Source organism: Pristis pectinata, chromosome 24 (genome assembly GCF_009764475.1).
Source record: "Pristis pectinata isolate sPriPec2 chromosome 24, sPriPec2.1.pri, whole genome shotgun sequence".
NCBI classification, from domain to species: domain Eukaryota; kingdom Metazoa; phylum Chordata; class Chondrichthyes; order Rhinopristiformes; family Pristidae; genus Pristis; species Pristis pectinata.
This window is the reverse complement of record NC_067428.1, coordinates 4,971,775-4,985,859: the sequence shown is the minus strand read 5'-3', so window position 1 is coordinate 4,985,859 and position 14,085 is coordinate 4,971,775. Positions and strand designations below refer to the sequence as shown.

Sequence of the window (14,085 nt, the reverse complement as noted above, 5' to 3'; positions counted from 1 at the left end):
ACATCACTCCTGTATCCAAAGAGCATTAAAAGATTATGGTCAGTGCCCCAACACTTTCCTTCTGTACTTCTCTCAGAATCCTAGGATGCATCCAATCCAATTATGGTGATTTACCTACTTATAAATTCAGCTAAGGAATGCTTATTTTCCTATTTACACTTACAGCTAATCTTTTCTCATGTATTCTTTTTGCCAATTTTATTTATTTTCACTTTTCCCTTTTGTAAGCCTGCTTCTTGCAACCCAAAACTGGTTTTGTTTTAACTTCTTCTCTACATCTTTCCTCATTCAGGGTACTCTGGATTAGTTTGTTCTTCCTTTGCCCCTGGGGGGAGTGGGCTTCAACCATACCATCTGTCTTAAAGGCAGACATTGTTCCACTACTGTTGCTCTTATCATCTTTTGGTTCTAACTTAGCATTATATTTTCTTTCTTTCACTTATTATCCTTTATTCAATGCCAACAGCGCAGGGGGCAGTTTGGCCAGTGCTTCTTTCAGGATTTTATGTTGTGAAACAGGGCTTGTTATGGCCTTCTCACAATAGATCCTTTCAACAAACTCCACCCACAACCTGTGCCTTATTGTTGGAATGGAATGGTTTTTAATGAGTAAACCAGGATCCAATGTATATTTATGTACTGTGCCCATTAAATTGACCTTAACGATAAGATAGAAGCATTCAAGTTTGCAGGACGTGTGTCCTGAATCAACTTTCTGCCTGTGATCGTCTGAGGATCTTTCAGAAAGATATATATAAAAAAAAATCACTTTATTTCACATTCTCCTCCATTGCTTTGAGTTACAGTTAAAGAAATCCCTTTTACCACAGGTGGCTTCAAAATTGCCTTTGTTACACTTTTCCTGGGATGTAACATGCTGTCTGGGACTGAGGCCTGGTCTAGGTGGGTGCAAGGTTGGGTGGGGTAAAACAAAGCCAGTAGGTGGGTCTGAAGGATATATAGTAGGTGTGGATATTTCCTAAGGTGATGCATAAAAAAAAACAAGTTGTTTCTGGGAATGCCCAATGAAGGTTAAGCCAAGTCAATTTATGTCTAATTTCCTTTGAATTGCATGGAGGATAAATGTAATTTGATGTATGTCTGATACAGGAATTATCATCATCACATTCCACTCATCTTCAAGTACATCTTCAAATGCGTAGCAGCAACCCAAATACTGCTATGTCATCTAGTCTCTAGGCCCCACAGAAACAAGTTAGGACATGGCAATAATGATGCCTATAATGTCACATTGCAACGGAGATCCACTGTGTAGAATCACATGAAGTAACGAAAAGTTGCTTGTTCTGTAGCTGGTTTCTATTCAGTCTCAGAATGTGGGTGTTGGTGGGAAATCCAACATTAATGGAGTGGAATGTAGTCACCTTTCGTCAGTGGTTTACACCTGTGCATTGCAGCACAGAACTCAGGAACACACTGGAGAGCTGATGCCAGTTCATTTGATCGCCTGCTCTGCTGCTGGACTCAGCACAGAGTCATGCTGATAAACTCAGGTGTGTGGAGCTGACACATTCAGCCTCTCAATGTGTCATATGACCCCATTCATTTGAACAGGTCACTAATCTGAGTTGAAAAGGTAGCTACAGGTAACAGCTTTTTTTGACCCCACTATTTCATTTTACTGTTCTTTTTAAATTAATTCAAACTCATTTAAGTGAAACAAATTAATTCCATTTTAAAATCATTTAAGTGTTTCAAATACTTTTAAATGCATTTGACTATTTGAGAATGACCTGAAGCTTAGCCACAGCTGCTTCCATGCACTAGGACGGCTACGGGTCTGCAAGAACAATCGATGGGATGAGCACGAGCAGCAGACTGGACCAAACACAATCCAGCCCATTGTCCATCCACAGACGTTCCCCGAACTAAAGTGGCTTGCTTGGCTATTTCAGAGAGCAGTTAAGAGTCAACCACACTGGTGGATCTGGAGTCACACATTGGCCAGAACGGGCAGGATGACAGATGACCTTCAGGGAAAGAAATAATGACGCAGAAATGTTTTCACAACAGTCCAGTGCTTTCATTAAACCTCTGGACTTTGATGTACCTTTTCCTTTGTACCAAGAAATGGTTGAATTAAAGGAGGAATTGTTTGACCATGGTTTTTCATTCTGGTTTGGGTAAAAGAGAATGAGAGGGACAGTTTTAACTTCCTTGCAAGAAATAGATAACTGAAAACATACATATTTACTAAGGTTAGATAAGCTAATACTTGTCTTTGAACAGAAGGATCTACATAAACCAATTAACCAAAACTAAACTGGAATACGTAAAATACTTAACTAAGTTCCTTCCATCTTAAAGACCAATAGTAATCCATCTATGCTAATGACAACCTTGGGCTCAAATTTAAATCCAACTATGCAAGCATGAATAAAGGCCAATGTTAATGTTAAAGCACTACCATTTGACTTCATATCGTTTGAAGTATTTAACAGACATCTGTGTAACTGGTAACAGTTATATGAAGAAAATGTAATTTGGAGATCAAAATGCATTTGGTTTATATACTCCATTAAAAAATGCGCAATATTCTATTGGATAAAAAAGTCAATCTTCAGTAAAACTCTGTTAATCAATACATTCAGGCCATTGGTGCTGGTGGACTGGCAGATTTTCCAGACTATTGAATGTTATTCCAATTAATTCTCCAACACACTTTTATCTTTTATATAGATGGTACACAGTAGTATAATAAACTTAAAGGGAGTGCGAGAACCAGGCCACAGTAAGCCAGATTCCCAATCATCGGGATTTCTGAACAATCAGACAGCAGATTTTTGGAGTTTTACTGTAGATTTTTTAGCCAATTATTTGAGTAGCATGTTAAACTGTCCACAAAAATTGGCGAAAGATCTTCAGGTTTTTGAATATTATTTAGTCTTGTTGTGCAATTTTATTCAGTTTAAAAGTACATGTAACGAGTAAATGAAAACCTTCCAAACTTTATTTATTCTATTCCACAAACTTCCGAAGTTTCAACAGTTATGTGGAATTTCTTGGAAACATTGATTATGAAGCTTGGTCTTAACCATAGAACCATACAGCACAAAACAAGCCCTTCGGCCCACCATGTTATGCCGTCCATCAAACCACCCTCACACTATCTAAACCTTTCCTCCCGCATATCCCTCTACCTCACATTCCTCTATATGCCTATCCAACAAACTCTTGAACCTGTCCAATGTATCAGCCTCCACCACCACCCCAGGCAGTGCATTCCATGCACCAACCACTCTCTGGGTGAAAAACCTCCCCCTGACGTCTCCCCTGAACCTCCCACCCATAACCTTAAAGCCATGCCCTCTTGTCTTGAGCATTGGTGCCCTGGGAAAGAGGCGCTGGCTGTCTACTTTATCTATTCCTCTCAATATTTCATATACCTCTATCATGTCTCCTCTCATCCTCCTCCTTTCCAGTGAATAAAGCCTAGCACCTTAAGCCTCTCTTCATATTCCATACGCTCTATGGTAAATCTCCTCTGCACCCTCTCCAATGCCTCCACATCCTTCCTATAATGCGGCGACCGGAACTGAACACAGTACTCTAAGTGTGGTCTAACTAGAGTTTTGTAAAGCTTCTAAGTTATGTATTTTGTTTTTACTTTGAAGAACTGCTCAAAAGTAATTTTGCAACAAGGATTTCAATGAAAGTACATAGGCTAATTAAAGCAACAGTTTTGATTAGCTGTCTAGTTGCAACATTCACAAACCTTCAACATTAAATTCATATTTAATTCAGCCTACCTTCCATCCACACGTGCATTTTTTAGTTAAACAAAAAAAAACTTTAGCCAGAAATGTTAGTGATCCAAATCTTTAATGTCAGAGACCAGAGCAGAAACACTGATATTCACATGAAAATCATGGTGCAAAACCATTGTTATTGCAAAATACATTTGCTTGACCATATTTTCATTTTAATAACCAGATTACAGGGAAAGTTTTCTGTAAAAGTAATAAACACATCTGAGGTCATTTAAGCTTTCAACAAAAAAAAGCCAATATGTGGAAACTGGGACAAGCAAAAATTAATATTAACCTATATAATTTCTCTTCAGAACCTTTATGCAGTAAATCTAAATTTGCCAGGATCATTTCTTTAGCAGTCAGGGGAAAATCATTAATTGTTAAAAATGTTCAACTTTTTCACATCACAGTAATCGCTAACTGTTGGAATCAGTAATGAACCTGAAATATAAAAGATCCCAAAGATCTGCCTAGTGCTCGAACACATCTGGTTTTGTTAATTTGGAATCCTGAATTGTGACACTAACCTAAGCATTAAAAATAAACTAAATAAACTACGTAATATGTACAACTTTGTACAGCAACAAATTCAAAGTAACAAAGAAATAACAACTGTCAACCATGTGGTACATCAGTAGCGCGAGCACCAGAGTACAGGGCTCAAAAAGGTTCAAGCCAAAGCTGGACTAGAATTTATATTTGGACTCCTAATCAGCAATGTTTCCTGTCCAAAGGAGGAAAGGAGAACAAGACAGCTTCCCTGCATTAGTCTAGAGTGCCTCATGGTGGAAGGGAAAAGAAAAAGTATTGGCAAAATTCAATCATTGATCCACTCAATCTCAACCGTTGTTAATGTGGTGACCACTAGTTTGGAAAATAAAATGGGAGGAAAGGAAGAAAATAAAACAAAAATAAATATAGGCCCAAGGAATACTACTGCAAGAAAAAATAATTGAGCCTCCACGTTCACACCCCATTTCAGGAAGAAAAGGTTAAATGAATTGAACATCTAATCTTTGGATTTGGATTTTTTTGTAGCTTTTATTTTGTATTACTATTTTCCTGGCATTGATGGTACAGGAAGCATACATATTCCATAGCTTTCCACTGAGTTAACTACTTATGAGATTTTCTGGAGACCTACTATTTTTGGAAGGGAGTGGGAAATGGGATAAAGCCGGTGACTCCTTCTGCACCTCAGCCAATGTACTTCTCCAAGCTACCTGTTTAAACTTAAAGCACATAAGCGAAAATTGTGATCAACACTGTTTGCCTACAGCTACCTCAACAGTTTTAAGCAGTACTAACAATATACTTGCTAGGTGTTTAGAATCAAACAGTGAGATGGAGAAGGGCTAGAATACATATCACTAACCCCCAAGATGTTTTAAGCTTCTAAAGTCAGCTTATAAACTCTCAGGCTTGTTTGACATGAGCACTTGCTTTGGAAACAAAAAGTAAAAGCAATAAGCTGGAGAGGCCAGTTAAACTGGCTTTGATTTGTTTCTATATGCTTAGTTCTAAGAAGAAGGACATGACCACATATCGATGTCTGTTCAGGAGTCAACAGAGCAGAATTTAAAAGCAACCCTACTATGGTGTGCTGTCCTTATTTCTCCAAACAATTCATGAACTATGCGTTGGTCCTTCACATCTATAAGAATGCACTCTTCAAGAGCATCATTTCTCCAAGCATTTTATTTGTTATCTTTTACTGTACCAATCCTTTCAAGAGGTAGACGCGGCTGGAGGTCCTCGGAGGAAGTAAAGCCTACAATGCTAGAGGTAGACTTCTTTCAATGGGTCTTTCCACAATGTGTCCTGCACGTTTGGTGAACTCTCTCCAACATTCACAGCAACATTCATTTTGGAATAGCCGATCTTCGCCATCAGTCTACAGTCAGGTCAATTACATCAATATCACTCTTGCCATTCGCAGGACTACTAAATTGATTGTTGCTGGAGTCTGTAAAATTCAAAATTGAAAACAGGTCAGCCAGATACAAACATGTTGTGTGTAAAGACTTCCATTTGCATGTACCTTTTCCAACCCAGTGGGTTCCCAAAATATAATAGTCCGGAAAATATGCCAGTCCAACACCGCCAGTGACGTGCTCGATTAATGGAGTTTTACTGTATCCTCATCCACTGATACCTCAAAAAAAATTCTCAAACACTATTTGCCATTAACAAATCTGCGCTAGTCCTCCCTTACCAGTCCCTGCTTGTCCAAATTGTTAATTTTACATTTAGCACTTGAGCATTCAATCAGCGCAGAATTTATAAAAACCTAATTCTAAACTTTGTATCAAAATTAAATCCTCAGCCACTTCAGCAGAGTCAGAGCTAAACAAAAAACAAAGAGGAAAGAAAAGGAACATCTGAGGCTGGGTAAATCATTGGCCACCCTGGGCACACTGAATAAGTATAATAGCTATGTGGAAACATGTCTTCCCATCTTCCCCGAAGAGAAGTATGCTTACCACAGGAAAACTGAAGGATTAGTCATGATTTTAAAATGTAAAACAGATGATGAATAGAAGTGTACATGTTCCAATCAAACCTTCACATTAAACCAAAGCAATTACAATGCAACTCAAGCTGCCTTCCCCTTCTCAGACACAGCTATTGAATAGGCACAAATAATAAGGAACTGTACAACCTTGGAAAAATGAAATAAAACTTAAATAAATATAATTTCTGAATACAGAAAATACCTGTTTGTATTTCAGGTCAAGGTCTTTCTTCCACAGAAAAACACTATTCAGGAAAAAGCAGTATTGCAGAAAAAGGGTGTGAGAAAGTAACAGAAGGCTGACAGATCAGAGGCTTGTGTTTAAAGATGTGCATTGTCTTAAAAAAAACTTCAAAGCAAGGGAGATGAAAATGGGGGGGTGATCAGCGAGTAAACATTAAAACACAAGGAATGGAAGTAGTTAAGGATGAAATGGCAATTTTTAAAAATCTGTTCAATGATTAGCTAATGACATTCAGTGCCCTTGATATTTATTTGAATGGGAGTCATGTGACAAACAGTGAAGAAAGGAAGAGCTGAGAACAGGCTCCAAAATGTTTTGTGAACACTTTTGATTAGAATTATGGACCAGAAGCAATTATAAACACATTATCAGAGTTGCAAAAAATGCCTTGGCGCTTTGCCCACTGTAATTTTGATTTGTCTTATTTGTAATTTTGATTTGGCACATTCAGATTTAAAGGATATTACCATAATCTTCTGGTACACTTTAGATTGTGCCAGGACACCATTGTTACCTTGACCTCCTGTGTTCTCAGCCCAGTTGTCCACTTCTACTATTAGATGAGACACTTTTCTCCACGTAAAAACTGGAATGACCAAACTGGTATCTTTTTGTTCTGATCAGAAGCTTTTTCCCACAAATTACATCCATCTTCCCAGCTATTGCCTTAGATTGAATGAGACTGCACAAAATTGGTGTCATATCTGATCCTGTTCCGAGCCATTTACGCACATTTAGTTCATTAACAAAACCATTGACTTCTATCTCCACAACAAAATCTGCTCTACTCTTGCCACTGTTAGGCTCACCTATGCCAATACTCTCCTGCCCAAACGATATCAATTCACCTTCTCTAAATGGATCACTTGAAGTTCTGTGTGCCTGCCATTCCAAATGCAAATCCCACACCCATCAAATATGGGCCCATTAATCTCCTTTGTCACCTGGACTTAAAATTTAACATCTCACTCATATTTGAACGTCATGGCCCCACTCCTCCCCCTCCCCAATTGATAACCACCTACAGAACTGCTTGGCAAATCCTTCCAATTCAGCTTCAGCCCCTGCCACTATACTAAAACAGCTTTAATCAGGTCAAAGTTAATATCCATTGTCAGTAACAAAGGTAACCAATTCATCTCACCTTGTTCGTCAAATGATTTCTTAGCCACACTCCTGTGCTTCTCCACAAAACTCACCAATTCATCCTCCTCCTTAGCAGCTGTCTGAAACAGTCAGATCGTTCACAAACTTGATATAGTTTTGATTGCAAAGATAAGCTTTGGACTAGAAGTCCACCTGCTTCCACCAGATTCACCGAATGCTGAAACCTTCACCCATACCTTTATTACCCCTGGACTATCCCAATATATTTCTGTCCATAAACTTGATGTCATCTAATACTTTGGAACCAATGTCAAACCTCACCCTACAACCCTCAAATATCTGTGCACCAACTGGAAGATGTGATTACGTCTTAAATAGTGAAATTCCTCTCCTCATTCAAGAGGCTACTTAATAACTATCCCTTTTACAGAGTGCTTGGACATCTTAAACTAATGTTTCCCTATTCAATTTGATTTCATTTGATGATGGTCCTGTGAAATGCCTTGTGAAACTTTGCTACATGAAAGGTGGTGGATAATTGTTTAGTTGTCGTTGTAATGTTTCATTGCTTGTCCTTTCTAGAATGTGATGAAGGCCAACTTTAACAAATGCTGAAAACCCAGCCATCAACTGAACACCCTTTAGTTCACTTTACATATTTAGTTTACTTTCTGAATCGGTTGATTCTGCAGGATGGGTCAAAACTAAACTCCTCATCCTCCTGTGAGGATCTCACATGCAATGGAGAAACAAATGAAAGCTTGGTTTTACATGAGTGGGACAAAGATTATTGATTGGCTCCTGAGGCAGAACTATAACAAGTTTTCATTTTAGAATGTCAGAAAAGAGTTTCTCCTTTCCTAACCCCATTGCACCAAAATCAGCTCTGCAAATAAAAATTATAAGAGCTGTGGGATTTCCTTACAATGCTCATCTTTATAAAGCAGTAAGAAGAAATCATTGTCCTAACGCTATACGTTCACGACAGAGGCAAACATGCAATTGTTTAACAACTCTTAACTGTTCATCCTCACCCTTACCTCAAAAATCTTTCATGCTCTCTAAAAAGGTAATTATTTGTATTGGGTGTATGGCTCCATGTATATTAATAACTTATCTACTCAAAAGCCATTTTTACATGTGTGTGACAGTCCACAGCTATTTCACTACATGGGCACTATAGTCTGACATCCTTTCAGCTTGGAATACTGGACAGTAAAGAAAAAAACTACTTGTCAAATGATGACCCTGTAATCGTCTGCAGAGAAGACAGCATAAAAACAAGTCAGGAATAGGAACTTGAAAATAATTTGTAATAAAACTGGAATAGAGAAAATAGCTTAGTTTCAGGATTTATCCACCCTACGCTATTAGACGAAATGGGTAGGAAACTGCAGATACATTAGTCATAACTTCCTCAAGCTCTTTCAGAGTTGGGAACTGTGTCTTAATATTAGAAAACTGTAAATTAAATCACTTAAGGAAGCAGAAACCAGAAAAAGTACAGAACTATCAGTTAGCAACTAAAGACATTTTTCTGGAAGGGAGTGACTGAACAATGGCACATGCCTGAAATTGAACAGAATCGTGTTTTTGTGAAAAGTGGGTAACTGATTAGCTGCAATTTTTGAAAAAGCTTCCAACAAGATGAGTTGGGCAAAGTCCAATGTTCTGCACAAAAACTTCAAGAAAGCATTTAGATTCTACACTGTTTTAATGGTTTAAGTTTTTTTTAAATAAAAGTGTCAAATGATATAGTTTTTCAAATATTTAGCAACTTTTTCTAATTGTTTAATTAACCTTTTAGTAGGTTTTGAATGCTTTTGTCAGGAATGTCAGGAACACAAAGGTGTATTCAGAAAACCTTGCAGCTGGCAAAGCCACAAAGGGTCTTCCCATTCTGGATGCTGACTTACCTTTCAGCAAGTTTAACCGTCCAGTTACAAATCAGCTATAAGCATAAGTAATAAGTAGCTCAACAGCAAATATTCGTGGCCAATTGCACTCACTAAGTAAGTTCTAGGCTGACGTATCTTGCAGCACAACTTAGAGAGATAAACAGGAATGATCCAGTTTTAATCAAAGATAAATTGGAATACTTTCTTAAGTGTTGCAAGACAGAAATTATTAAAAGGTAGGACACAGTTGCAAAAAATAATCTAAAAGGCATATATATTTTAGTTGTGCAAAACTTTGGTCAGATGCCATCTTGTCAGCACTGCAACAGTCTTGGGTATTTGATATCTCAGGAGGGATAATGTTAGCCTTGTAAAGGGTTTCAGATTCCTGAATGTAAGCAGAGATTAATTGCTTACGTTATGAGGACATGTGACATAAACAATAGTTGTAATAAATATAAAGTTGAGGTGTCTAACTGTTAAGTTTAAAATCACAATAAATGATTTTATAATAAAATAACCACAGCAATGCTCTGGCATTGAAGTGATGGATTATGGGTTGTGGAGTTCACATTGAGGGAAACAGTGGGAGGATAATGAAATCAGGACAGAGCATGGTGAATTGTCTGGAGATAAAGTTATTGACAATGATAAATCATGTGTAGAAACTGAGGGAGAAAAGCACTGGTGAGAAAACATTTATTGTTCTTCAGTGGGAGAAAGGAAACAAGAATTTTAAATGAAAGGTGTGTGAAATAAGGCGACATGTTAAAACAAAGAAATATTGCTCATGGCTGGCGGCTGCAAAGACCAAGGTGTAATTTGGTGATGGGGCAACAATGCATTCGAAAGTCTGAGCAAGGACAAATAGTGGAAGGTTCAGCCAGAAGGGGAAGCTTTATTGAAATGGTTGATATTATTGCCCATCATCCAAGTTTCCATTAAAATCACAATAAACTCTCTGCTGGAAAATGCAATGTCTGCAAATAAACCAACATTTTGATGGGAGATGTTGAGAATCTATAGTAGATTTTCTCTGGTAAAATCCATGAAGCCAGTCATAGGTGAAAAGAAACAAGAATGGCAAGGGTCAGTTCCCAGTAAGTGCCGATTTAGGGAATTCACAGGACTTGGCTATAAAAAGAAGTCAAGAATTGTGTGGGGTTTTAAGGTGGCAGAGTATTCTGGTGGTTAGACACAAAGGAAGTATAATAGGAGAGAAGTTAATGAGAAGCAGAGCAAATGACTACTGGAAAGATACAGAAATAGAAACGGTAAGCTAGGTCCTGAATGGATACGAAGAAGAACACATTCATAGGCTAGATATAGCAGAAATGATTATTCTCATTTGTAAATTAATGTACTAGATGTCAGGTATCAGTAATAAAGACTTTGTTATTCATCCACAGGGCCTAATGGAATCTATCCCAGGATACAGAGGAGGTAAGCCAATTGGTTTATTATTGCCACATACTGAGATACAATATAAAGCATGCAACCCAGATAGAACATTCCAAATACAACTACATCGAGGAAGTACAAGAGGGAAAACAATAACAGAATGCAGAATATAGTTACAGAGAAAGTGCAGTGCAGGTAGACAAACAAGGACATGATGAGGTAGATTGAGAGATCAAGAGTTCACCTTTATCATACAAGAGGGATGTTCACAAGGGAAGAGATTGTTGGGGCCTCGAATGGAGATCTTTGTATTCTCTTTAGCTTCAGGCGAACTCCCAGAAGACTGGAGAACAGCCAATGTTGTTCCTTTGTTTTAAGAAGGGCAACAGGGACAGACTAGTAAATTACTGGCTAGTGACCCTTGCATCAGTGGTGGAGAAATTATTGGAGAAGATGGGAAAGGTTTACTTGCATTTTGAAAAGCATGGATTTATTAGGGTAAGTCAGTATAGCTTTTTGCAGGGGTGGCCATGTCTTACAAATCTGATTTGAGTTTTTTTTTGAGGAAGTGATAAAGATGGTTGAGTAGGGTAGGGCAGTGGATGTTGTCTGCATAGACTTCTGTAAAGAATTTGACAAGGTCCCTCATGGTAGACTGGTCCAGAAGGTTAAGTCACATGGGATCCATGGCAAGTTGGGAAAGTGATGCAAAATTGGATTGGTCACAGAAGACAGAGGGTAGTGATGGAAGGGTGTTATTCTGACTGGAGGTCTATGACCAATGATGTTCTGCAAGGATCAGTGCCGGGACCTCTATTGTTTGTGATATATATAAAAATGATCTGGATGAAAATGTAGGTGGTCTGGTTAGTGAACTTACAGATGACACAAAAATTGATGGAATTGAAGAAGGTTGTCAAAGGATACAGCAAGATATAGATCAGTTGGAAATTTGGGCAGAGAAATGGCAGATGGAGTTTATTATGAACAAATGTAAGGTTTTACACTTTGGGAGGTCAAATGCAATAGGAAAGTATGCAGTAAATGGCAGAAGCCTTAGGACCATTGATGTACATAGGGATCTTGGGTGCATGTCCACAGTCCCTGAAAATAGCAAAAGAAGTGGATACAGTGGTAAAGAAGGCATATGGCATGCTTGCCTTCATTGGTCTGGTCATTGAGTAAAAAACTTGGGAAGTCACGTTGCAGCTACATAATAACTTTGGTTAGGCTAAATATGGAGTATTGTGTGCAGTTCTGGGGTCACTACATTCTTGGAAGGATGTGGAGGTTTTGGAGAGGGTGCAGAAGAGGTTCACCAGGATGTTGCCTGGATTGAAGAACATTATCTATAAGGGGAGATTAGACAAAACTTGGATTGTTTTCTCTGGAGCATCAGAGGCTGAGGGTCAACCTGGAAGTATATAAAATTATTGGGGGGGGGGGGGTGCGCATAGATTGGGTAGATAGTCAGAGCTTTTTTCCCCAGGGTGGAAACGTCAAATGCTATGGATCTAAGGTGAGAGGGGGAAAGTTTAAAGGAGATGTGCAAGGTGAGTATTTTTTTTTTAAAAAAGTGCTAGGTGTCTGGCACATTGGCACATGCTGCCAGGGAGGTGGTAGAAGCAAATATGATAGCAACGTTCAACAGACATTTAGACAGACAATGGAGGGATACAGATCACGTACAGGCATATGGGATTAGTGAGAATGGCATCATGATTGGTGCAGACATGGCACATCGAAGGGCCAGCAGCTGTGCTGTTCTGTTCTAGTTACTCTTGAGAAAATAATGAACAATTGTAACATAGTTGTTGGGAAGGGTTTTCATTATTTAGACCATGCAACATACTGCAGATGGAGGATCGAGTGCCAATTGTTTCTTTGTCTTGAATGGTACGGAGCTTCTTTAACGTTGTTGCAAGTGCACTCATCTAGGCAGTGGAGGTGATATTCCATCAACTTCCTGATTTGGAGATGGTGGAGACACTCTGGGAAGTTGAACACCATGGCTCTCATTTCTACCCATAGCCACTGAATAGATATGTCTAGACCCTAATTAAGTTTCTGGTGATACTCGGGATATTGATTTGAGGGTGGAATTCAGCAGTAATTACAATGTCATGGGGAAGTGGTTAGTTGGCAATGATGATTGTCTGGCGCACTTGCCACTAATCAACCCATTCCTCAAAGTTTTCCAGTTTCTACTGGACTGCTTCAATACCTAAGGAGTTACAAATGATTCAATCATTAATCAATCCAACTTCTGACAGAGGGAATGTCAATAATGAAGCAGCTGCGCATTGCCATGGGGAACACCTGCAGTGATTGGTACACATGGATTGAAATCACAAGACAAGGGAGCAGAAGTAGGCCATTTGGCCCAGCGAGTCTGCTCCAAAGAAAAGGGAACAAAGAAAAAGAAATGAGAAATTTGGGGGGGGGCAAAAAAAAATTTCTAACCCCAATTTCCGGCCTTATCCCCATATGCCTTGATACCCTGACTAATTAGATATCTATCTATCTTTTCCTTAAACGCCTCCAATGATCTGGCCTCCATTGCTGTACGTGGCAAGGAATTCCACAAATTCACCACCCTCTTGGCTAAAGAAATTTCTCATCTCTGTTTTAAACCTGTACCCTCTAATTCTAAGATTGTGCCCTCTGGTCCTGGACCCACCCACCAAGGGAAACAGCTTGGCCACATCTACTCTTTCCAGTCCTTTCAACATTTTAAATGTTTCTATGAGGTCCCCTCACATTCTTCTGTACTCCAGTGAGTACAGTCCAAGAGCCAACAAACACTCATCATATGTAAGCCCTTTCATTCCGGGAATCATCCTCGTAAATCTCCTCTGAACCCTCTCCAATATCATTGATCTCCAATAACCGCAACCGTATAGATCTTCCCTTCCAAAGATGAATGGAGAAGAGGGACAAAAACATGAGAGGAAGCATTGAATTAATGTTAACAATATGGGTCCCATAGGACATCTAATATCCAGTAAGCGTACCGGCATACCAGAAAAGCAATCAAGAGTAGAACTGGGGGGAAATTATAAATGAGCAACAAAATGGATTTCACTTTTTATTTCTTTCATTTTGGCATCTGGATTGAAATGCAATCTATGGTGTTGGATACATATT

The 14,085-nt window shown here is 38.7% G+C and overlaps 1 protein-coding gene across 3 annotated transcripts in view; it reads right to left on the bottom strand.

Moving 5' to 3' along the window:
- Window positions 1–5,453: 5,453 nt before the first annotated feature.
- The window catches only part of LOC127582696 (E3 SUMO-protein ligase PIAS4-like), a 70,090-nt gene continuing 61,458 nt past the window's right edge, over window positions 5,454–14,085 (bottom strand). For all 3 annotated transcript variants that reach the window (XR_007958155.1, XM_052038256.1, XM_052038258.1), the window contains one exon: window positions 5,454–5,739. Coding sequence is in view for 2 of the 3 variants with exons in the window: in XM_052038256.1 (XP_051894216.1) it covers window positions 5,663–5,739 (77 nt within the window). In the remaining variant the exon portion in view is untranslated. The remainder of the gene's footprint in view (window positions 5,740–14,085) is intronic.